Here is a 23,616-nt window from a genome sequence, read left to right as displayed (position 1 = left end):
TCAGTCGCGAACAGTGTTGTTTTTCTCCCTTGATGTGTGCTGATAAGGAGGTTTGCTTTCTCACAGATGATGATGATGATCCTTTTGAATGTTTTCTCTCTATCTCATTGTCACTTTTTAAAAATAAACTCTTCTTCCCACTTGCTCTCTCTTGCTGTCTGTCTACCTCGCTCTCTTGTTGTGTTAATTCCCCAGCTCCAGCCATCATTTCAGTCATGTCCCCAGTGTGGCGCTAACAACCAGTAACCACCTCTCTAATTAACGCCCTCCTATTCAAACCAGGTCACAGCCATGTCCTTGTTGTCTCGCTGCCTCTCAGACCAGCTTCCACGTTCAAGTGATGGCACACGAGTTCGAGCCAGGCGCAGCAGTTTTTCTCACATTATGCACCACATCCAGTTGAGCGACAGCAGCACGTAATAATAATGAGACAGTCTCTGTTCTGTTTGAGAAAAGCCCAAATGCTGGCACTGACTGATGTTTCAGTCCTCTTGCTGACACCATTTGTTCATAAATGCAGGACATTTAATGATTTACTTCAGTCTTTATTCCCTAACATCTGGAGAGCGCGTCTGAAGATACTCGACCGTATTATAAAGGAACTAATCAGATGTTTCTTGTAAAATGTAAAGTGCTTTCTAATGAGGTTCTTTACTAAATCTGCACTTAACAAGTTGAAATTGTTATTGCAGCGCAGTGTTTTTCTCCTGCTTGAGTGGGTGATCAAAATTACAGCAATTAAGCTTTCTATCCTTGTTCTTTCGCTCTTTGTTTTGTGTATTTTTTGTATGAGTGTGTCTGGCTGTTTTCTTCCTTTCCTCCTATCAGGCATATAAAAATACACAGAAAGAATAACTGCAGCTGTCACATGTAGGTAATCCGTATAGCTGTATACACAGATACATGTCAAAGCATTCTCTTTATTTCTGCCCAACAACATGCTCCTAAAGTTTTGTAATCTATGTGGCATTACAAGCTATAGATGTTTATTCATTGCTTAAGCTGTAATGTGAGTAGTACACAAACATATCTTTTTGTCTTTGTGAGGACACTTAATAAAATCAAATATTTTACCCCAAAAAAATCTTCAAAAGTTTTAAAGACCATCCAAAGTTAAAAAAATAGAAAGATGCGCTAATCCACACAGTCACACACACACTTATTAAAGTATAAAACAAGCTCTACGCTATCCTGAAAAGTCGTCCCAGGTACTGAACTTCAACTGTATCCTTGCGGCCCTCGACTCAATTTAGAATGATAATATCTTGGGAATATAACTTAATAATATCATAAGATAGTGTGTGCTGCTTTTTATTGGTTTGGGAGAGACTTCCTCATATCCACAGATATTGAGACAGGTGGTAAGAGATCACTGAATGCCAATCTCAGTCTGTTTTCATGGCTAGCTACTCTGCTCTGTCATCATTCTGTATTATGTCAGTCATCTCTTCTCAATAAATAATATTCATTCAGTACGTTTACTCCTTCAGAAGGAGACCTATAACAAGAGCAACTGTTCACCTTTCATCCATAGGAGTAAGCAAAAGTGGTACCTGTCGAAGCTGTTTGCAGCGGTTGATCAGGCTCTGCTTGAACGTGTCCACACCAACACAGGGATGGTAAGGAACTGGTCTGGTGGTCCACATACAATGGGTGTTAAATGAATCGAGATTTAAAAAAATCATGATCATGATCAGTTGATCAGGTTATACTCATATAAGAATATATATATTCTTTCTTAGCATCCTTTTCTACCCTTTACAGCCCTATTCGGAGCAGCTGGTTTTCAAAAGGTTAAAGTTCACAATGGCTCACTCCAACCCTTTAGTCCATGGTGTACCTCTTGAGATTGGTGGTAAAGCACTACCATGCAAATGTCGATTTGAAAAAAATGACCATCAAATCATGACCATGGCTGATAAAATGAATATGTAAAGTGTGTTGACAATATCATCACTTTTGTAAATTTGTTTATGTTATATTGATTTTAGTGAGTATGAGCGTGTGTGTGGTTGTTTGTCTGGTTTGTCTCTGTGTGGTCCTGTGATGAACTGGCAGCCTGTCCAGGGTGAGCCCCGCCTCTCACCCGATGACCACTGGGATAGGCACCGGCCCCCCCGCAGCCCGACTGACGAACCTGGTATTCAAGATGGATGGATGGATGGATGTATTGATTTTCATTTAATGTCTGTAGCTTAGGAAATAGACTGGGTCATCCTGTACTTACATTGTGGTCTGATCCCCAACTCCTCCTGTTCACATATTAATATGCCCTTCAGCAAGATATCGAACGCCTAATTCTCCCCAATGAGGCATTGGTGTGTGTGTGAGCAACTGTAATGAAAAAACAAAAAGCATTGCATGAATGTGTGGATGGGGTAATGTGGTTTGCAGTGTAAAGCGCTTTGAGTCATTGATAAGACTGCAGAGTGCAATCTGTTAACCATGACCTATTTGTATTTTTACACTTCTGTACTGTTAGGTTAAAGGCTCTCTTCACCTCTAATTGACTGACTACAATTATCTATTGATATTTCAATATCATTATCATAAATTCTTTTGGCCATGATAATTGGATGGTAATACTATGACAGCCTTGATTTCTGACATCAGAATGGATACAGTTTAAAAGTGTGATTCATAAGGATCCGGATAAGTTAACTTCCTAGATTTATATTAATGTCCTCAAGGGCCTCCGTGCTTTTATCATAATTTCTGTGCTCCTTTGAATAGAAGGTGCTGCAAGCGAGAAACCATGATAGATTTATGCATTGATATTCTGGCCACCGATTATCGGCTTTAATGAAAAACCTTTGAAAGAGTTCCTGATTAGTGGCTGATTGTTGTTTCAAAATTGCTTCCAAGCATGCATAAAAGGTGAAAGTATTTGTAGTGACAAAACACCTGGGGTGTGCTATGGATGCTGCGTATATGCCCATCAATGGCATGAACTGAACTGAGAGATGCATCAAACATCTGCGAGATCAATCCATTGCAGGGTCTTGATTCACACTTTATCCTTTGTGCTACTTGCTCTTAATTTTGGCTTTTCATTGGACCTATTACCATTATTAGTATCTATTGCATACATTTTTACTCTAAGTTTTGTGGATACTGATGGAACTTGTGAATAAAGTATCTATCTATCTATCTTTAATTTGCTGTATTCAACACAAAGCAGGGCCTGAGTTGCTGCATTGTAAATATTCACAAATGCTACCAATGGCAAAAGTTCAGTAAACTCCAAAGAGCTAAAGTTATTTGTACAATACCTAATCAATTTATATTACGTAGAAGTGCCACCATGGGCCATCAGGCAGTAAATCTCTAGTTGACCCGAGGGTATCTACACATCTTTCCAAGATCTTTAGTCTATTTTGGGACTTCGGGACTTTATATCAGCTATATTTCACAGCAGTGCTCCTCGCTCAAACACTAACTCAGAATTTTGTATTCATAACATATCCTGAATGCAGGGTGAGTTCCAGCTCATATAACAAACCTGCACTAGTTTTTTTTTCTGTTTCCCTCACCCTTTTCCTGAAGGTTAGCCTATCTCACACACCAAATTATATAATTTTCCTACATGTAAAGGTATGTTCACAAATAATAATCTACTTAGTTTGTTGCATTTAAGGACAATTAACCTCAACCTTCAATTGACTGCTGTTTTGCATCTGTGTGTTGGTATCTGTGTAGCCGGCATTGTTTGTTCTCTAGCCTCAAACAGTCCATGACCTAAAAAGCCCGCTAATTACAGGTGAGGAAGGACACAGCAGTTGTTACCCCAGATCTGCAGCCCTCCTGTCTGAACTGCAACCTGCAATGATTATCTACCAAAAAATCCTACCAGGTTAACTGTACAGCAGCAAAAAACGCACTTTGCATTACTGTCTGCCATTTTTGTTGGCATTGCTTTAAAACATTTACGAAAGATGAGGTTGCACTAACATTTCTAAATAAGTTGATACTTTCACATAAACTATATGCTACTTTAAAGTGCAACTTGCAGAACGGCAACCCCAGTGACATGTAGCCAAGTTAAGACAATTTTAAAAGTAAGAAATCCACAAACATCCACACGTAACGGATCACAGCCTCAAAAAAAGACCAGGAAATTACAAGAATAAATAGTGTCTGTCAGACATAAATTCATTTGTGGTTTGTGGTGGACCGGTGGAAAACTGAGCCTGTGTGCTGGTGATTTACCAATGTTAGCTGACAATTGCAAACATGTTCACAGTAAAGTTTGCCATAATCTATCTGAGTATGTCAAAAACTGAAAATATTGTTATTTGTGAGTATTAAACAAGACCAAATACATAATCTAATGCCAAATCAGCTCGAAGGCTATTACTCATGCAACAAACCATACAACAAAGCAAAGCCTTCTCTGAAGGCAGAGACATCAGGGTGCGGGGTAGAGAGGGTAAATCAACAGAGAAATTAAAGACAGAATATTAAATAAGAAAACACCACCTACCTTGTGCAGTTCCTATCTCTCAAGCTATATCTCATGCAATACTGTTGGTTCTTTTGGCTTTGTACACTGCTGTATGTAGCAATAAATAATTATTTCCTTTTGAATTTCTTGTTGCTCCTTATCAGCTGTCTACTGACTGTGTGTGTTGCCTCCTTGACATTCAATTTATAGGGTAATAAGGAAGCCTGAAGAGGCACATGTGAAGTCAGCCTTGCAAAATGGAGACAATGCAGTTGTTCGTCCATTTTTTTCTCCCATTTTTGTTTTGATTTATCATTATATAATCATAACATATTCAAGTTAAATTACATTCAAATGTGATCCACAAACACGCTGTTTTCCAGTTTATTTTCAGCATCTGCACTAGCTGGACTGGACAGGTTTAATGTGTTGGGAGTCAGGCCATGATGTACAGTTAATTATTGTGATTTTATACGTTAAACTCCATAATCCTTTTGGTACAGTGCACCCCAAATCCCAATACTGGGAGGAAGACTTGTTTTTTGTTGGCCCTCAAGTTCAAACACTGACGTGAGAGGATCCTTATGTACCTCCAGCCCAGATGGAGGCAGTGTGGCACTGTTTCAGTCAGGCTGAACAACTGCTGCACCCCCGTTTCTCTTTCCTCCTTCTCCTCCCAGCCTTGTCTCTCTTCAGTGATCACAGCAGTGCTTCTGAGAGACATGCCAGCTACTCTGATCATCACACCAGGGGAGGACAGAGTGAGGGAGGGAGGGATAGAAAGAAGGACAGCATATAGAAATACATTTGTTCAGGACATTTGGGCTGATGTTTAAGATTTTGACATTTATCATTCTGCAGGCCAGACAGGAAATGTAGAAACAACAGGGAGATAGAGGAGAAATGAATAAATAATAAAAGGGATATTTTGAGTGAATAATTGAGAAGAAAAGACAGTGAATGGATGACAGTGAGTTATTGAAAGTGATAGAGTAACAGAGAAATGGATAGGGGGAAAGAAGAAAGACATGTACTATAAACTTTACACTCAGAGGAAGTGCTAAGCACGTTTTTCAATCAATATAAAACTTCTTAATCATTATCAACCCAAACGGTTGCAAATGTGCCATCACTGTCCAGGCCACTGGATGGGTCGGTGTAAGCGTTTGACGGACAGCAGACCAAGCTGGTGCACTGTTAGCAACTATAGGTAACTGGTCAAGGAGAGACATTGCATAGGCTTTTAAGCTGACCACTGTGATGATGGGAATGTTCAGCTGGTTCTGTAACCTTTAATCTGCCACATTAAAAACTACTGATGCCACAAATAACACAATACACCCAATGATTACTTGTTCTGTTACATTTATTGCTATGCAAAAGTTGGCCTGTGGTAATCCAAAGCAATAACCACAGAAAACATCTGAAAAACTCCCAGACATAATTTGTTGAAATGAAGTGATGTAATTTTGATGAAATCTGTACAAAATTAAGTCAGTTGCAATATATTTTAATAATAGTATAGCCAGAATTTCTCTAATCATATCATCAGACTTTTTTTTTTTTCACTAACTTGTGTTTTCACTCTGGCTCACATACGATCATTTAGCTCAAGGACCAAGTCACTTTGAGGAAATTATAGCAGAAAATTAATTTAATATACTTTATCTTAAGTTTAATTTCCTCTTTGAAGCCATTAGGCAAGGAATCCACTGATGTCAAACAGATCAAGTTTGAAGTTTACCAAAACTCTGTGAGCAATGTTATGTTAAATCATAAACTTACCTTGTCCACATGAAGGAAGACACTTGTGGCTTGCTAACATTTGTCCAGCTTCTCAGTTGCAGCAGAGATTCTTACTTAACTTTATCCAGGAAATCCTTTAGATTATATTATCATATTTAGCCCTGCTAAAATATGGGATTTCCACTGATACACTTCATCACTTTTGCTAGAGTTTAGCTGGACATGTCTAAGTGTCTAATCATTTTCAGACAAATAAAATGACAGCATTCAGTTATTTAGCCGTGGTCACCTTTACAATAATATTCCTCATAACTTCATTCAGACATACCCACTATACCGATGGATAGAGCCACGGTAAGTGTGCAATATTTGCTTTTCACATTAGATTGGTCTGTTAATTGGTGTGATAGAGAGCCCTGATAAAGGCAGTTTTCTTAGGACATTTTCTCGTGCCTTTATAAAAGCTCATATTAACTAAACGTGCATGCTGTAATTGTGTCAAACAAAGCTCAAGCTCTTTTCATATATGTTTAAGCTTTTACAAACAGTCAGGCAAATCATCATTTCAACTGAATTATGTGATAGATCATGAGGTCTTTTTCTATGTTTCTCAATTCAAATCCATTTCTTTTCTCTGAACAAACCATTTGCACGTTGTGAATATGACTTTTTTCCTACCCTAGTAAGATTGTTCTTGGCCACTTGTAAAATACTTCTCCTACTGAAAGCTGGTTCAACGCTTCAAAATCAGATTGCCGTAGATATGCCATCAACATGTACCCTACTGCACAGCTTCCCTGTAGCCTGGGCACCTTCTGATGAAGGTAACAACACAACGTGGGGAAGCACACGGTAACAACTGAGACTGGTCATGTTGGTGCAGCTTGCGTTTACACAGCATGCAGCTTTGCTGAAATATTATGCCTCTGTGGAACACAAATGTAAAATGTAACACATTGTAATCGGATCATTTTTGGTTATAATGCAAACACAACAACCAGTAATCTACCTGCAGCCATTTTCTCATTATAAAATCTCTGCCAATCTGTCTGTTCCATCTGTTCGACATCCATCTCGATACAACGTCTCTCTTTTATGTGTTGCAGTAGTTCCAGTTAAAAATGACTGCTGTTCAACACTTCTCTGCTCCCCACATAGTCACAGAGCTGTTACATCAACAGACTTTTGTCTTCTATTATCTATTGTTTGAAGCGGTGGCAGGAAGCCCGCTGCCAACTCGGGCTACAGGGGTCAAAACTGCCGACCAGCACAGACACATACATTGCGCAAAGTTACTTACGTAGACTCCCACGTAGGATCAGCGTTGGTCACATGTTAAAGCATAAATCAAGCTTCAGAGAGTTAAGGAGGCTAACATTGAATCTCAGGAACTTTCTGTATGAAGCCCATTTGTGTTTTCTTACCAAATATAATACAACAAATACTCATTCAGTTCCCTACAGGGGAAGGGGTCAGTATTTATTTGTCATCAGGACTTGATGCATCCAAGTTCAGATTCATTCAGTTTTGGCACCTTGAAAGATATTACGCTTTTTTTTAATATTCTCATTTACAACAACACAATGTGAAACCAAAGAGCAAGAAAAATGAGATAAAGAAAGAATAAGGCTGTGTGAGAGTGCAGCTGAGCTGTGAAAAGAAATGAAAAAGCCAAGATAAGATATTGTTCTGTTAAAAAAAAAAAAGAAGCTGTGATACGTTTTCCAAAGTCTGTTTTTTCCTTCAAGCGTAAAAAGGCCCCACCCGAAATCCCCACTCCAAAGAAAAACATAAATAAATGAAGAGACACAGTACTGTAACATTAAGTTCTATTTTCCCACTGCCCTTACATGATATCATTGTTCAGTTGTTCAAAACATAGGTTTCTTAAAAGCAGATTGGATGATTTTGATTAGCATGCACGTAAATTCTTAATTTTTTGGAGTCACTTTGCTTCAGCTCGATGGTAGCCGTGTTCTCTCACGTACTACTTTGTGTCTTTGGCAGTAGTGACGTTTCGTTGTCCACAGTCATCTTCAAGTTTGCAGAGAGATAATCCATTACCCAGAGTTCTCTCTTCATTCCGCCCCTTTAAGGGGTTAAAAACAAAAAAAAAAAAGAAGGAAGGAAGGAAGGAAGAAAAAAAAGAAAAAAGTAAGGTCAACTTTTTACCATGAGTTGACACTGATCAAAGATGGCTGCCAGGGTTTTGGCAGACTTCCAAAATATTTTTTTGTTGTTATTGTAAAAGAATGTGACAATGTCTAATACTAACCAATATCAGTTTATCAAGCTGGCTGTAGCCTTTGCTATCAAATGAGCGAGTCGCGCTGAATCCTCCTTGTTGGTTTTGTTTCCATGATGACTCGATTTAGTTTAACTAAGTAACTCTCAAGTTACTTCACTTTTTTTCCTGTTGATATTTTTTTTGCGCCAGGGACGTCTATTCATGATATATTAACATGTATATTCATATATTTATATATAATCAATACATATATTAACTTATGTGTTTTTTTTCTTTTTTTTAAATATATATATTCATATTTTTTTTTGCGGCCTGAATTGCTCCCTGCTTGAATCCCACACCGCAATGGTTCACAGTATTAATGTGATTAAAGAATGAAATCAAGAAGATACAGCAACTAAACAAAGGAGTTGGGTGTAAGGGTGTTTGCAGAGTATGTGTTTGGGGCTTGTTGTATGGTAGTGCAAGGGCAGGTTAATAGGCTGGGCCGAGGGGAAAACAATGCCCCTCTTTGTTCAGACTGAGGAAAAGTAAAAAAATAAAGTTCGCCTTTGAACAGGCAGTCTGGCCCAGCCCACCACTCCACGGTCCCACAGCCCCGAGACAACTGCCCACCACACCCCAGCAACCCCAGAAGTCACTTCTCCCGGTTTATCACCCCCTAAACTCTTTACAAACATGTTCAGATCTTGTTAAACAATGGTTCATGGGAAAATCATGCATGCTTCTTTTTTTATGCATTTTTACTCTGTTTCCTTTTTTTTTTTTTTCCAACAGAAACTCAATGATTATCTGAGGTGCTGTGGAGCGCTCAGAATTTCCCCCGTTTCTTACTCATCACCCCTACATCTATCCATTTCTACCCCTCTCTTTTCCTTATTCAATGATCTGTCTTTTGCTGCTCCCCCCCCCCACCACCCCAACACCCCTCTAATTTATGCCAACGTCTGTGGTCCATTTCTGTTTCATACAGGTGTAGTGCGCCGATTGGCGGTGTTGCTGTGGCCACCTGAGTCTTTCAGGTCTTTCTGAATGCAGTTGTGGACCTGCAGGAAGTTGTGGTCCCTCTCCGTGGAGTTATAGGTAGCTGTTGGGGTGCCCGTTTGGCCCTTGGGCAGCGTGTACATGGACAGCTCAGTGGAGGGCAGCGTCCCGAAGGCCTTCAGGCCCACTGGTGAGGCCTCGCGAGAGTGCGAGGGATCTGTAGAACGGGATGAGGAGCGCGAGCGGCGTCGATAGCGGTAGCGGTAGCTGGGGATGCGCGTGATGGCCGCGCCTTGGAGGTAGTCGGCGGCTCGCGCTCCAACTCGCAGCTCCCGATGGCGATCAATGAACATGTGCACAGCCAGCACACCCACCATTTCAGCCATGATGAAGGAAAGGGCGCCAAAGTAGAAGGACCAACCATAGGAGTAGCTGTTCTTCTTGGAGTCACTCTTAGAAGGGTCACCAGCGTTGGCTGATATGTACACAATGATTCCTATGATGTTGCTCAGGCCTAGAAAAAGGAAAAGAGAGAGACTAATTATATCAAAACTAAAATACAGCTAAACTCAAATAAAGTAACACATCATGAAACTGCCTTTCCCATGCTTTTCTATTGTAATGTGTTCTCTGTAAGCTTGCAAGACCAAGAGTATAATAAACTTCTTTTTGATGATTTACTGTGCAGAGGTGAGACAGATAAAAAAAAAAAAAGTATTATTCATATTTACATATATAAAGAGCTTCAACCATGTCCCGGGGGAGGTGGGGGACATTGAGCCCGAATGGGCCATGTTCCGTGCCTCCATTGTTGAGGCGGCCGACCGGAGCTGTGGCCGTAAGGTGGTCGGTGACTGTCGTGGCGGCAATCCCCGAACCCGCTGGTGGACACCAGTGGTGAGGGAAGCCGTCAAGCTGAAGAAGGAGTCCTATCGGGCCTTTTTGGCCAGTGGGACTCTGGAAGCAGCTGATGGGTACCGACAGGCCAAGCGGAGGGGGGAATACTTCGAGGGCCTCCTCAATCCTACCGACATGCCTTCCGATGAGGAAGCAGAGTTGGGGAGCTCGGACGTGGGGCCTCCCATTTCTGGGGCTGAGGTTGCAGAGGTGGTCAAAAAACTCCTCGGTGGCAAGGCCCCGGGGGTGGATGAGGTTCGTCCTGAGTTCCTCAAGGCTCTGGATGTTGTAGGGCTGTCTTGGTTGACAAGCCTCTGCAGCATCGCGTGGACATCGGGGGCAGTGCCTCTGGACTGGCAGATCGGGGTGGTGGTCCCCCTCTTTAAAAAAGGGGACCGGAGGGTGTGTATAGGGGGATCACACTCCTCAGCCTCCCTGGTAAGGTCTATTCGGGGGTACTGGAGAGGAGGATCCGCTGGATAATCGAATCTCGGATTCAGGAGGTGCAGTGTGGTTTTCGTCCTGGTCGTGGAACAGTGGACCAGTTCTACACCCTCAGCAGGATCCTGGAGGGTGCATGGGAGTTCACCCAACCGGTCTACATGTGTTTTGTGGACTTGGAGAAGGCGTTCGACCGTGTCCCTCGAGGACTCTTGTGGGGGGTGCTCCGGGAGTATGGAGCCCCTTGATGTGGGCTGTTCGGTCTCTATATGACCGGTGTCAGAGTTTGGTCCGTATTGCCGGCAGTAAGTCGGACATGTCTCCTGTGAGGGTTGGACTCCGTCAGGGCTGCCCTTTGTCACCGATTCTGTTCATAAATTTTATGGACAGAATTTCTAGGCGCAGCCAGGGCGTTGAGGGGGTCCGTTTGGGCGACCTCAGAATCGGGTCTCTGCGTTTTGCGGACGATGTGGTTCTGTTGGCGTCGTCGGGCCGTGACCTTCAGCTCTCACTGGAGCGGTTCGCAGCCGAGTGTGAAGCGGCTGGGATGAGAATCAGCACCTCCAAATCTGAGACCATGGTCCTCAGCCGGAAAAGGGTGGAATGCCCTCTCCGGGTCGGGAATGAGATCCTTCCCCAAGTGGAGGAGTTCAAGTATCTCGGGGTCTTGTTCACGAGTGAGGGACGAATGGAGCAGGAGATTGACAGACGGATCGGTGCGGCGTCCGCAGGGATGCGGGCTCTGCACCGGCCCGTCGTGGTGAAGAAGGAGCTGAGCCAGAAGGCGAAGCTCTAGATTTACCGGTCAATCTATGTTCCTACCCTCACCTATGGTCACGAGCTGTGGGTAGTGACCGAAAGAATGAAATCGCGAACACAAGCGGCCGAAATGAGATTCCTCCGCAGGGTGTCTGGGCTCTCCCTTAGAGATAGGGTGAGAAGCTCGGTCATCCGGGAGGGGCTCGGAGTAGAACTACTGCTGCTCCTCCGCATCGAGAGGAGTCAGATGAGGTGGCTTGGGCATCTGGTTAGGATGCCTCCTGGACACCTCCCTGGTGAGGTGTTCCGGGCCCGTACCACTGGGAGGAGGTCCCGGGGAAGACCCAGGACACGTTGGAGAGACTATGTTTCTCGGCTGGCCTGGGAACGCCTCGGGGTCCCCCCAGAAGAGCTGGAGGAAGTGGCCGGGGACAGGGACGTCTGGGTCTCTTTGCTCAAGCTGCTGCCCCCGCGACCCGATCCCCGGAGAAGCGGAAGATGATGGATGGATGGATGGATGGATGGATGGATGGATGGATGGATGGATGGATGGACATATATAAAATATTACATATGTTACATACATTCATGAACAGGATTATTTTGTCATAACAACCTGATACGATACCAACAAAACTTTCCTGAAGGGACTGAAAATCTAAACTATGGAATTACATCCTTCCTCAAAGCCCCTCAAAATGTCTGTTTTCCTGAATAACTGCTTAGAAGGTTAACCGAACCACAAGTGGTAAAGATCAAATGTTTGAACGACTAATTTAAACCAGATCGCTGCATCATTATTTGTTTTGGAAAATTTATAGTAAGGAGCACCATGGAAAATTTGAATATCCCAAGATATTTGAGCTCATGGATAACTTTTAATAATAAGAGACTTGGCCTTAAATAGCTTGTTGCTTTAATTAATTTTCACAGCTGGAGAGGCTAAATTATGCAAATTTCAAAGTTTCATAAACTTTATCAATTTTTTAAAGCGTGTCCCAACATTTAGCAGCAATGAGCTTTTCTAGGCTGATGCTTTGCAATCTGAAAATTAAAATAATATTAGCCACCCAAAAAGGATACCCAGACATTTACAGTACATCTTGAGATTTACTTGTGGTGAGACCAAGCTAATCCTTAATCAGTTATAAGGCCCTGGTGTAAGCATTATGGTCCATTGGTTTGGCATCTTGGGGCAGTTCTTTATATCAGGTGATATCATGAGAGGCAAATGTGGTGCAGCTTGCAGGTTGGCCACTAACCTTTTCATTTTGTAAAGGAAAATTCAGCAAAAAGAAATTCAATCAATGAAGTTATTAACTGAATCAGAACATTTTAATGTAAATATACACAAAATATGCCGATTTTAATTTTTTGCTTATTATTCTATAGATTGGCTGATGATATATCAACAAAATCACATCCTATGTATTTCAAACTTTCAAAATAGAATTTTGCTCACAATGTTTAACAAAATACTCCAAAATACTAAAAGTATGACCATATTTAAATATCCTTTCAGACTTAATATCCCTAATAGTTTTCTATCTATTAAAGGCGGGGTAGGGGATCTTTTTCTGGAACATTTTTTTACATATTGCTTGAAATACTCTTCACACCCTCTTTGCAACCAATTAATTAAAAAGTTTGACACAAATATGAAAAGTTTTAGTGGCCTCTAGAACGTACAATCTAGGAAAAACAGTATCCAATCATTGTGAACGGACCGTTCACATTGATTGGATACTGATGCCGTCTATCAAACTGCAATCTGCTCCTCCCTCCCCCTCTCCCCCCCCTGTGCGTGTACCCTGCTCCGTGAACGAATTACGCATCCAGAAGCTTGGCAGGAAGCTAAACTAGAGCCAGCTTGGCTAGCACCTAGCATTATGAAACGTATAGTTAGCATAAACTAAATACTAAATACTAAATACGGCAACGATCGATGCTTGCTGTCAGAACAGCGCTCGTGCACCTTCGTGCTCGTGCGCGTTCATGTACTCTAGAGGCGTGCCTTCGGGGGGAAAGTGAAGAAAAGGGTTGGGACTTTTTACCTGTGTATTTTCAAAATGCAGCTTCGTTGGACTCAAAATCCAGGATCTCCTACCCTACCTTTAACTGTTGACTTATGAAACAAAAATGAATACAGTTTGAAAATATAATAAGCTAATCAGTAAGATCTTTTTGTCTTATGTCTTTCATGTTTGGAGATTTGGAATGATTGAACATCTTTGGCTTTCGAACGAGTGACAATTGGATTTACACTGAATAATAGCGAGTTTGGGGGTGGAAAGACACCCCAGGTAGCGTGGATGGGCGAATGTTAGACAAACATAGTTCAAAACTCCTTTTTAAAAGCTGTTATTTGAATAGAATATGTCATAAATATGCAGCCCCATAACTATATAGATTAGTGCTTCCTTGTTCTATAGCAATTGAAAAAAAGTGTCCAAGAGCTTAAGAAAATGTGTTGCGTTTTGCATTTTGGTATTTCTTTGACACTTACACAGCAGACAAGTGCTTCATTTAAAGCGTCATTTATTCAATATTTACTGACAACTTATATTTGTATCACTAGGGGCTAAACTTGTTAAGGCTTTAAGGGATTTTACTCACTCACTGGCTTATCATATTTAATTGGTGCTTTTAAATACTGCACATATGTGCACGTAGATGATTTCAAAGGGTTTTACAGACTTCAGTTACTTTTGATGCTCATCAGCCTGAGTAACCAAATTAGTTTGACTTGGAAAGAAAATGAAGACAGCTGATCAATACGAGTGACAGGGAACCAAAACATACTTCACCTGACATTTTTAACCATGTCCATATATCAACAGCATTCATGGGAGTACGATCAGATGTGCACATTTTCCCACATGCACAGATTTCCGTTGTGGTAATTGACAATCCAGCACTTTCTGTATTTTGTTCTTTTTTTTTTCATTTTTATCTCAAACTGGGGCAGATTCACCTCTATTCCTTACAGCGTTTGGACATCTTTCTCTGTATCCCCATATTTCACTCTCCTCAGCACTTCCTACATTTGAAGATGCTTAACTTCATACATTCTGCTGATCTCTCTGATCTGTGAAACCTTTTTTTCTGCTTATATTATGATAATATTTTGTACCGTTGCTGTGCTTAGCCTGAAATGCATACTTAAACCTGGACAAATAGCCAGAGAAAAATAAACATTCAAATATGAAAATATGAAAATAAACAGCAAAAATAACAACATATAAAGATAGAGATAAGTAGACTGAAGAGTTTGGACTGAAGGCCTGATTGAGATGGATCAGAGCAAAAGAGTATCAGGGACACCTTATTTTTAGAGTGTAATCCCAGTGGCCTCCTCTTAGCCTAGCAACAGGGCAAGAGAGACAGAAACAGACAGCAAAAAGAAAGAGAGAAACACAGAGAACTGCATCTCTCACTTCTGACTTGAAGGGGAACTAGTTATCTAGCACAACACAGTAGGCCATGGCCTAGAACCATGACACACATATAAACACACAAAAACATAAGAACATAGAATGGCAACCTGCATCCATTTTGGGCCTGCTTCAATCTAAGGCAAATGTTGTACTGTATATGTCACACAATGCACCACACCACATTATCAGGTCGTCATCGAGAACCATCATGAGCATCCACAGAACATTTTGTGTTCTATTACTTACAAAAAAAGACATTTAAGTCAGATATTTTGATACTGTGATGCAACAAGGATATCTTCACCTCTTTTTAGTCTCTCCCCTCAGCTCTGCCCATTCACGATACCGATCTTCTCTTTCCTTCTACTGCTTTAGTTTCCTCATCTTTCTTTTTATTTACTCTGACTTTGATCTCTTTTTCTGAATCATCCCTCCTTCCCTTTGCCCCACCCACTGACTTGTACTCTGACATCTCCTGGTTAGTCAGCCGTCCTCCTTCTTTTAGTGCTTCCACCCCCCCACCCCACCCCTTTCTGCAGTTCCCCGTCTTTCCTTTATACCTGCAGAGACGAAGAGGATGCCAGAGCTGAGGATGATGTTGTGGCGTGACTTGTAGAATTCGCTGGCGGCAATGCAAAGCCCCCCCATGAAGAGCAGAATCACACTCAGGATGGGAAAGATGCTGGAGGCTCGTACAGCGCCTGGACACACACACACACACACACACACACACACACACATTGAGGAAAAAACAGCTGTCAGGATTGTCTCAACCGGACACTTGCCAAATATAAGATTATCGAGAAAAAAAAGGACATTTGTGACTTAATGTGAGCAATAATAATAATATTGCATTTTGGCAGCTGATGTTTCACCTGTTGTAGCACCTAAAAGATGATATGAAATATGAAAATAACTGTGTACGTCTGTACGCATATGTGTTGGCAAGTAGTACAATAATTCATTCAGCAGCAGAACTGGGCAAAAATGAAACAAAAGCTTGATCAGTGTTTGATATCTTGGATGCCCTGTGCAGGACTTAATACTGTAAGAATCATGTGATCCTGCTCTTTGACTGAGCATTGGATAAACTGTTTTACTTGCAAAAACCTCCTTCCATCTGTAGCAAATGTTTTTCCTCCCATGGGCATCTGGTTTGTCTCGCTCATTAGACCAATGTTCGTTGTCCTATCGCTCCATCTCTCCATCTACCTGTGTCTTCCCTTTCTTCCCTCTATCAGCTTGCCTATCGGCTATCTGTTTGCCCTCTGTGTGGACGATTTAGCTGATAGACCATAGTGTTGTCACGGCTCTGCTGCGGTCATGGAACTTGTTTTAGAGGCAGCCAATGTCTCATTTCTGAACTTCTGGTTATTTTCAAGCTGATGCAGTTTTTTTGCATACAAATACCAGAGGGTGTATACCTTAGACTGGATTTAAAACACTGATGATAGCACATTAAAAGCAAGACTTACTGCACAAAGATACCCCTGATTGTTAGCCTGGAAAACCAGCGCCAACTGCTGGACGGCAAAATGTTTTGCCTGCGGTTGGGTCTGGCCTCGATCCACTTGTCATTTTGAAAATACTGCCCTGAATCTGGCAGATGGCAACTAAACCAATCACAACGCAGAGATGTGTTTTGAATCAACGCGGGCGGGCCAGAGGGTTCTGGTGCGGGGTTTTGAGGGAGTGACGACAGAGCAGTGCGACGTTGGGCAGTGGAAGCGAACATAGACAAGCGAAAGCACAACAAGAAAGATGGCGGCGGCAATGGAACAGTGCTCGTTTGATTCAGCCTTGGCACACAGCCATTATAACGAACAGCCTTGCCACTCTGTATTAAGCCCCATTGTACCGGCTTTTTGGCTGCAGTTCCACCAGAATTCCACTGGGAGCGTCGGTGGAGACCAGAATGAATGGGGCCCTATGGAGCTAGATGCTACAAATGGTCAGTTTCACCTAAGTCTCCTCAAGAGCGCTCAGATTTGAATGTAGTTTCTGAGAGCTCAACATGGGTTTCAAGTAAAAAATCTACTGAACGAGTACATATATCGCTTTGATTTCTTACTGGTTGGCTTCTTGTTGTCCACAACGCGCTAGCATTGTGCTAATGACGGCTGGTCGACCAGCTATGTATGACGTCATATACACTTCAAATCCTTTTTTTAAGCAAATGAGTGGCTCTAAAAATCTAAAACTCAGCCATGGGTATTTTCTAAACACCCTTTTTCGAAAACAACATTAGAATTACTAGAGAAAAAATTATATCTTGAGATAAGGGCACGAAAGGGCGTATAGCTCCATAGGACTCCATTCATTCTGGTCTCCAAAATTGGGCGCCCCACGTGGAAAGAGGGTGGAACTGCAACCAAAATCGCCTCGTTGGAAACCGGAAATGCACCGTGAGTGGCGTATCTGTCCTATTATAGAATCTGTGCTTGGCATCAGTTTTGGAAGAGTCCCCTCCCACCAAAGCTTTCTGTCGCGCTTACTACGTCACAGTCATTTGCGCTGATTGGTCAGAGCGTTGGCCTATAGGCACAGACGCGGTTTGAAAGACAACGGGTTGTGCTCATCAACAATGTTCCGTTGTATCCATTGATCGGTGCCAGACTAAATTAGACATCCAATCCATTTAGGCTGGTTTATCAGGCTACCTGATTGTATTTCTGTTTTACTTTTGTTTAACTATATTTCTAATGATGATATTGAAATATTTTTTTTATATTGTTTAGATATGTTTCTATGTAAATGAGAGCAACTAACCACAACCAATTTTTCAGCAACTTTGTCTGATTCTGATTCAAATGTAGCTTCGCTTGTGTTAGATATGATAGTTCTTATCTGAAAACCAAAAATGTACATCAGCATGGATCCGTCTTGTATCACGGTGTGAGTTGGAGTAAACCAAATAAAGCAGAACAAATCAGAAACTAAAAATTCCAGCTTACACCAAGATATCACGCTGGAGTTTTGACTTTATTTGGTTTATTGCGTTGTACCCCTGCCCTGGCTGGCACCCAGGAGAGAAACACTGCTGTGTATGTGGTATTCCTTTGAAGACATTTTATTTGTTCTTGCTTAGTTGATAACGGATTGTGCTCAGTAATTATTGGGGTGAAATACATGTCACGGATGTGACAAAACTCAGATGTCAGCTAACAAACATCAGTTATAAAGTTTGAGGAGACAAGAAACCAACCTGATCTCATGCCACTGTGTATAAATAGCACAGCATTCAGGCATCTTTTGACAAGTGATTTTTACACATAAAGAATTTCTTTGTGGTAAATGGTAATATAGGTTATTTTAGGCAGCTAAAATATCACAAATGTTTATGATTATAGTAAAGTACAGTATTTACTTTTTGTGCAAAATTAAAACAAACAAGCAACAATGCTGTGCTGTGAGTATAAACAGTAGATAAAAGACGGACGTTGTGTCACCCACTTTCAAAAATCAATAAAGTAGTGCCTTACAGAGCAATTCCACTGATGACCACTTTGCGCTGGCTCCAAAACATTTCAGGCTCCAGCAGAATCTCATTCAAAATCACCTTCCATCTTGAAACAGCTTGATATTTCCCACAAGTAATTATTCTGTCATTCACAAATTTCACTATTGAGCTGCATACTAATTGTTTGTTTTATTTTTCTATTTTGTTGTCCGGCATAATGTTAATGTTTTATGCAAGTCACTGTGTTTTGTCCTAAAAAAAACAAAATGTTGACCAAAATAAGCAAAGCAGCACTGGTGTTGTAACGAACCTGGGTTAGCCTTTGCAGCCTTACCCTAAGGCTACTATGAATTGACACTGAATACACAAAACTTGTGGCGTCCCACAGCATCTCTTTCTCTTCATGTCTCCAGCAGAGCAGCAGAGCAGCAGTGCGACGGTTTCATTCATTGAAGCAGATCGAATATTAAGATGACCTCAGAGTTGGCACTGCACCAAAATTTCCCTCCTCCTCCTCCTCTGTGTGTTTTAACATCATCTCCTCATCTTCACTGACATGTGGCATCAGGGGAAGTTGTCTTGGTGGAAGGTGGACACAAAAGTGGAAAGCCTCTAAAAGTGTGCACACATAGTATGAGAAGATATATTTTTTTTCTGTTTACTTTAAAGAGTAAAAAAGATGACACATATTCACAATTACACCTGTGCTGCACTTAATTTATCTAACTAGAGGTGAACGCACTGCTGTTTGAGCTTCACTGTGATAATATGAGTCATGCAGTGAGCACAAATTACTGTTGACAGCACGCAATATATGGCAGCGTGACTGTATTTTGCAATCAAAATTTTATTGATCGTGTGCCAAGCCCGACGCTTCTTAATCACTGCGGTGACCCCTGTCTTGACTTGTTCTACCATATAAAGATTACGATGACAACTGTATTCATAGTACCAATTAACCTGATGTGTTGAATATTCATATTAAAGGCTACCTTCTTAATCAATAATAGACACCAGGAGTCCTAACAAAATTAGTATAAACCAGCAAAGTGAGACTTGATAACAAGTAGGTATAGCACAGCAGCATTTCTCACCCTGCTTTTACACCCCGTGTTTCGGGTTTTCCTTATGGAAGCACATGGGTATCCTTCTCTGATGATCTCACCAAATGTTGAGCCAAGGATTCTGGGTATTGTTGCATGCAGTCTTCCAAACACTTAACAGCTCACAGCCCTCAAATATGATGATAAACATCAGCTCAAATACTGATTGGTTGAAAGCTAGCTTGAGCCAGCAGGGACATACATCAAGCAATTTCATCGTGATGTGGACAAAGTGCCAAAAACAAAAAAGAACAAAGACACAGACACAGACAATCGCTGCACCAGACAATCAATAACAGTTCATATTTCTTAGCACTCTTTCACAAAGCAGCTCTTTGACCAATTTTACAGCAGAATAAAGCTCAAGGACCAACAATTTAAAGGATGTTCGTAGAGGTTGAAGGATACTATAAAAAAATAGATAAATAATTTTTCACTTTTATTTTGTTATGCAGAGCACTCTTAATTAGATTTATCTTTAATTTCTTGCTGAGGTTGAGCAGTCAAAACTACTTTGTCAGCTTGTGGAAAAGATTGTGGTTTGGCTTACAAGATACTTTTCAAGGCAGTTTGGTTTATGATTTGAAAACATATTGTTCCAGGAATTTAGACTGTTTGTTGAAAATTGATGTCTCAGTGTTTTATCAAACAATCCTGATAAGGCAATTATATGACTTGGTAGTATGTAAACAATGTGATGACATTTTTTCAAATTGACTGATATTCACGAATTGAACTGTTTGTTTTGTGTAACTATTCTTTTGATAATGACTGTGAATATAAAACTTCGCAGTGAGGAATGACACGTTAGAGTTAGTCATATACGTGTATGACCTACAGAGGCTAGTGTAATGGTGACTAGCATGATCTTGGATTTTAGATTTCAAAGGAGAGGGGACAAGCTGATATATTAAGGGAACCTGTGTTGCAAAGCTTAAAATGACAAAAACGAGAACAGAGGAATGAATATAAAAATGTTTAGTAAAACCAAAAGGAGCTGAAAGAAAAAGATGAGTGCAGAGGAGGAAAAAGAAGATGAAACAAGGGAAAAAGCACAAACACTGCAGGCCCTCACTTCTCTGTGAAGCTGCTATGCCTCCAGCAGTCTTTGTCTCCCTGTCTCTCCCTCTCTTTTTGCACTAGTGCTTTAAGATGAAGGCAGGGAGTTTAAAAGGAAGAATTTTTAAATGCGCGGGCCTCCAGGCACACCCTGCCACCAAGCACATCATGGCATAGAGACAGAGAGACAGAGTTGAGCTGAGACTGAATGCTCTGCAGTGGAAGCAGCATAAAGAGACGTGTACAGTATGTTTTTGGTTTCTTTTTTAAGGATGCTTGAGGCCACAGTGGAAGCTGAAGCTCTTTCTTCCTGGTTGTGGATTGATCTCTGTTTACTTGAGGCCACTGTACTCTATCATGCTGTACCAATCATAACCTCATATAGCCACATGTAGCACTGCTGTGCAGTTTTTTTTTACTTTCAACAAACACCCAGCCAAATTAATAGAACGTTGTTATGAAAAATAGATAAATAAATATAATAATAGTAATAAAAAAAAGGTGTCTGCTCTGAACCTTTTCTTCAATCAAAGTAAAAAAAAAAGCTTAAAGAGACTTAAACCTTTTTAACACATTAGATATGGAACATGAATGGCTTTATCGCTCTGTTAAAGTGATGGCATTAAGTCATTCATAGACTGTGCACTTTTCCATTAGTCTCCTTCTCTTTTCATATGAAACTGCCTGTGAAAGGGATATAAGAGCCTATGTGTGCAGGTTATTCACCAGTCATAAGAGATTTGACAGTACTCTCATTGTCCTTAAAGAGTTTTTTTCACAGCATGTTGCCATAAATATTCCCATGTGTAAATGGTTGTTTAAAACATTGAGGCGGTGGATGGAAGCAGCTGCAAATATCATTTTTCAAAATGGTTAAGCTTGTTGAGGGTTTACCTGCACTATTGTTACAACACAGTTTGAAACGTAAGGACAAATGTGATGTTGACTTCAGCTCAGGACGCTGTCTCTACACAGTCACAACAGTTTGTCAGAAGAGAAGCTGTGCCATCACACAGAATTCTTAAAGTCCCTATAAAGTTAAAGTTTTCTCATAACAATATACTGTTTTGCCATAGAAATTCATGAGCAAACAAATATGCAGTATTGTGTTAAACAAAACAATGGTGGATGGCAGCAGTGGATAATACTGAAGTACGGTCAGAAGGAGTAGGGAAGCTTAATCTTTGGCTCAAACACATTTCTCCCAGTCATTTATCTCAGGTATTGAGAAAAAAAAATACCTCTCGGAGCTGCAGCTAATTATTTTACCATGGAGAGGAAATTTTGAGCAGCACTGTTATCTATCAATGTAAAATCGCAATCTCCCCACCACAATCAATGCCTTGAGGAGGTGGAGAAGTAGGAGCCAAATGCAGGACGAAAAGGCAGGAGACGGGCAGATGAGTAAAATAGTGACTTTTAGAAAGGACTATCAAAAGGCTCTGCCGGTGCAGGAAAAGCAAGCTACTAATTGAGGATGAACAATGAGACTAATCTCTGTTCATGATAGCCGCATGACTGACAGACAGACTAAGAAACAATTAAAACTAAGGAGCATACATACTTAGAGGAGCGATTGGATGACTTAAAGCAGGTGAGATCACAAGGAGCAGGTGGTAACATAGTGGCAGTGTAACAAAGCAAAGACAGCAGAAGACATCTATTTATAATGGCAGGAAACAGCACAGAAAAATCTAACTGAGGCCTGACTAAAGCCAAACACAGCAAAACCCATAACACTCTGAGAATCCTCTGAACAACTGACCATATATCAAATTTGCGCACCACTGCTGTGTGTTTGTGGATTAGTCCGATCACTTGAGTTCACACTTGTGCCATTGAAATGTTGAAAATGATTCCGGTACACTACTAGGCCTGAACTAGAAAGATTTCCAACTCAAAATGTTATGGAAAAGCAAAAGGGGGAATAAATTCACACACGACACCAACAAATACGTAGAAAGCAGCACCTGAGTGTTATAATGTAAGATTATTGGTTAATTGGTGTTGTGCCAAGAAGGTTTTATGTTATTATTATTAATAGATAAACCATTTTTAAATAATTAAAAAGCTGGGGGTAGTGAATTTCAATGATGACACTGTTGCTGGAGATATTCCTAATAATCAGCTTAGTGATGTTTCATCTTGAAAAATTGTAACCTGGAAGGAGTTGGCAAGGAGCTGACGAGAGGCTCTTTTTCTACTGTTTAGATTTTCCCTGAGAGAACCTGATCAAATAAACAAAGATAAGCAGCACCTGCATCCAGAGGGCAGAGCAGGCACACACACAAACGAAAGTGTTGCCTCTTCTGCACACTTTCAAACCTCTTCTCTTAAACACTTTCATCTTCCCTTCATTCCTCCCACTGCTCGGTTGGTTCTGCTGCAGTGGTGTGTGTTTATATGTGTGTCTCTGGCTGACTTATGGTTTCATTAGTTGCAGCAGAGGAGAGCCTTGTAATTGTGCTTGAATTATAGAGGCGGGGGTGGACACCAGCATGGGAGCTCCCTGGGTGCTCATACACACAGTGTGATGTGTGCGCACAATCTACGGTGCAGAGAACCCCCATTACTTTGTCACACACACGTTAGTTCAACAAGCTACAAAGTGAACACACTCATCGATCAGCCTATCGCCTACTCACTTGCTCATTCTCTAAAGTGGGGTGTTTCCCATACACACTGTGCATGATCCGTGCAGGAACAATCTGCTCGTTCCCTCTCCTACACACACTCTCACACACACACACACACACACGCACACACACACACACACACACACACATCAAACTTCTAACACACACGCACACACAATTCGCCCACGTGGGAGAGCCCAACAGCAAAGAACATGTGGTATTGGGAACTCAGCAAAACAGCTTAAGGGGGAATAACTATCTCTGTGTGTGTGTGTGTGTGTGTGTGTGTGTGTGTGTGTGTGTGTGTGTGCATGCACCTGTGCACATTGCGATGCAAGACTGACAAACATGTTCATCACAGGAGTCATGTTTAGAAGTCGGAAGAAGAGGAAAAGCAGCATG

At 41.2% G+C, this 23,616-nt stretch overlaps 1 protein-coding gene across 1 annotated transcript in view; it reads right to left on the bottom strand.

The window, feature by feature from the left end:
• Positions 1-7,638: 7,638 nt before the first annotated feature.
• Positions 7,639-23,616, bottom strand: part of cacng2b (calcium channel, voltage-dependent, gamma subunit 2b) — a 69,463-nt gene continuing 53,485 nt past the window's right edge. Inside the window, exons 3-4 of the mRNA XM_075463973.1 lie at positions 15,517-15,657; positions 7,639-9,936 (exon numbers count right to left, since the gene is read on the bottom strand). Of these exons, the coding sequence (XP_075320088.1) occupies positions 9,404-9,936; positions 15,517-15,657 (674 nt within the window). The 3' untranslated portion in view covers positions 7,639-9,403. The remainder of the gene's footprint in view (positions 9,937-15,516; positions 15,658-23,616) is intronic.

Source organism: Odontesthes bonariensis, chromosome 4 (genome assembly GCF_027942865.1).
Source record: "Odontesthes bonariensis isolate fOdoBon6 chromosome 4, fOdoBon6.hap1, whole genome shotgun sequence".
NCBI lineage: Eukaryota > Metazoa > Chordata > Actinopteri > Atheriniformes > Atherinopsidae > Odontesthes > Odontesthes bonariensis.
This window is presented reverse-complemented; position numbering and strand designations above follow the sequence as displayed.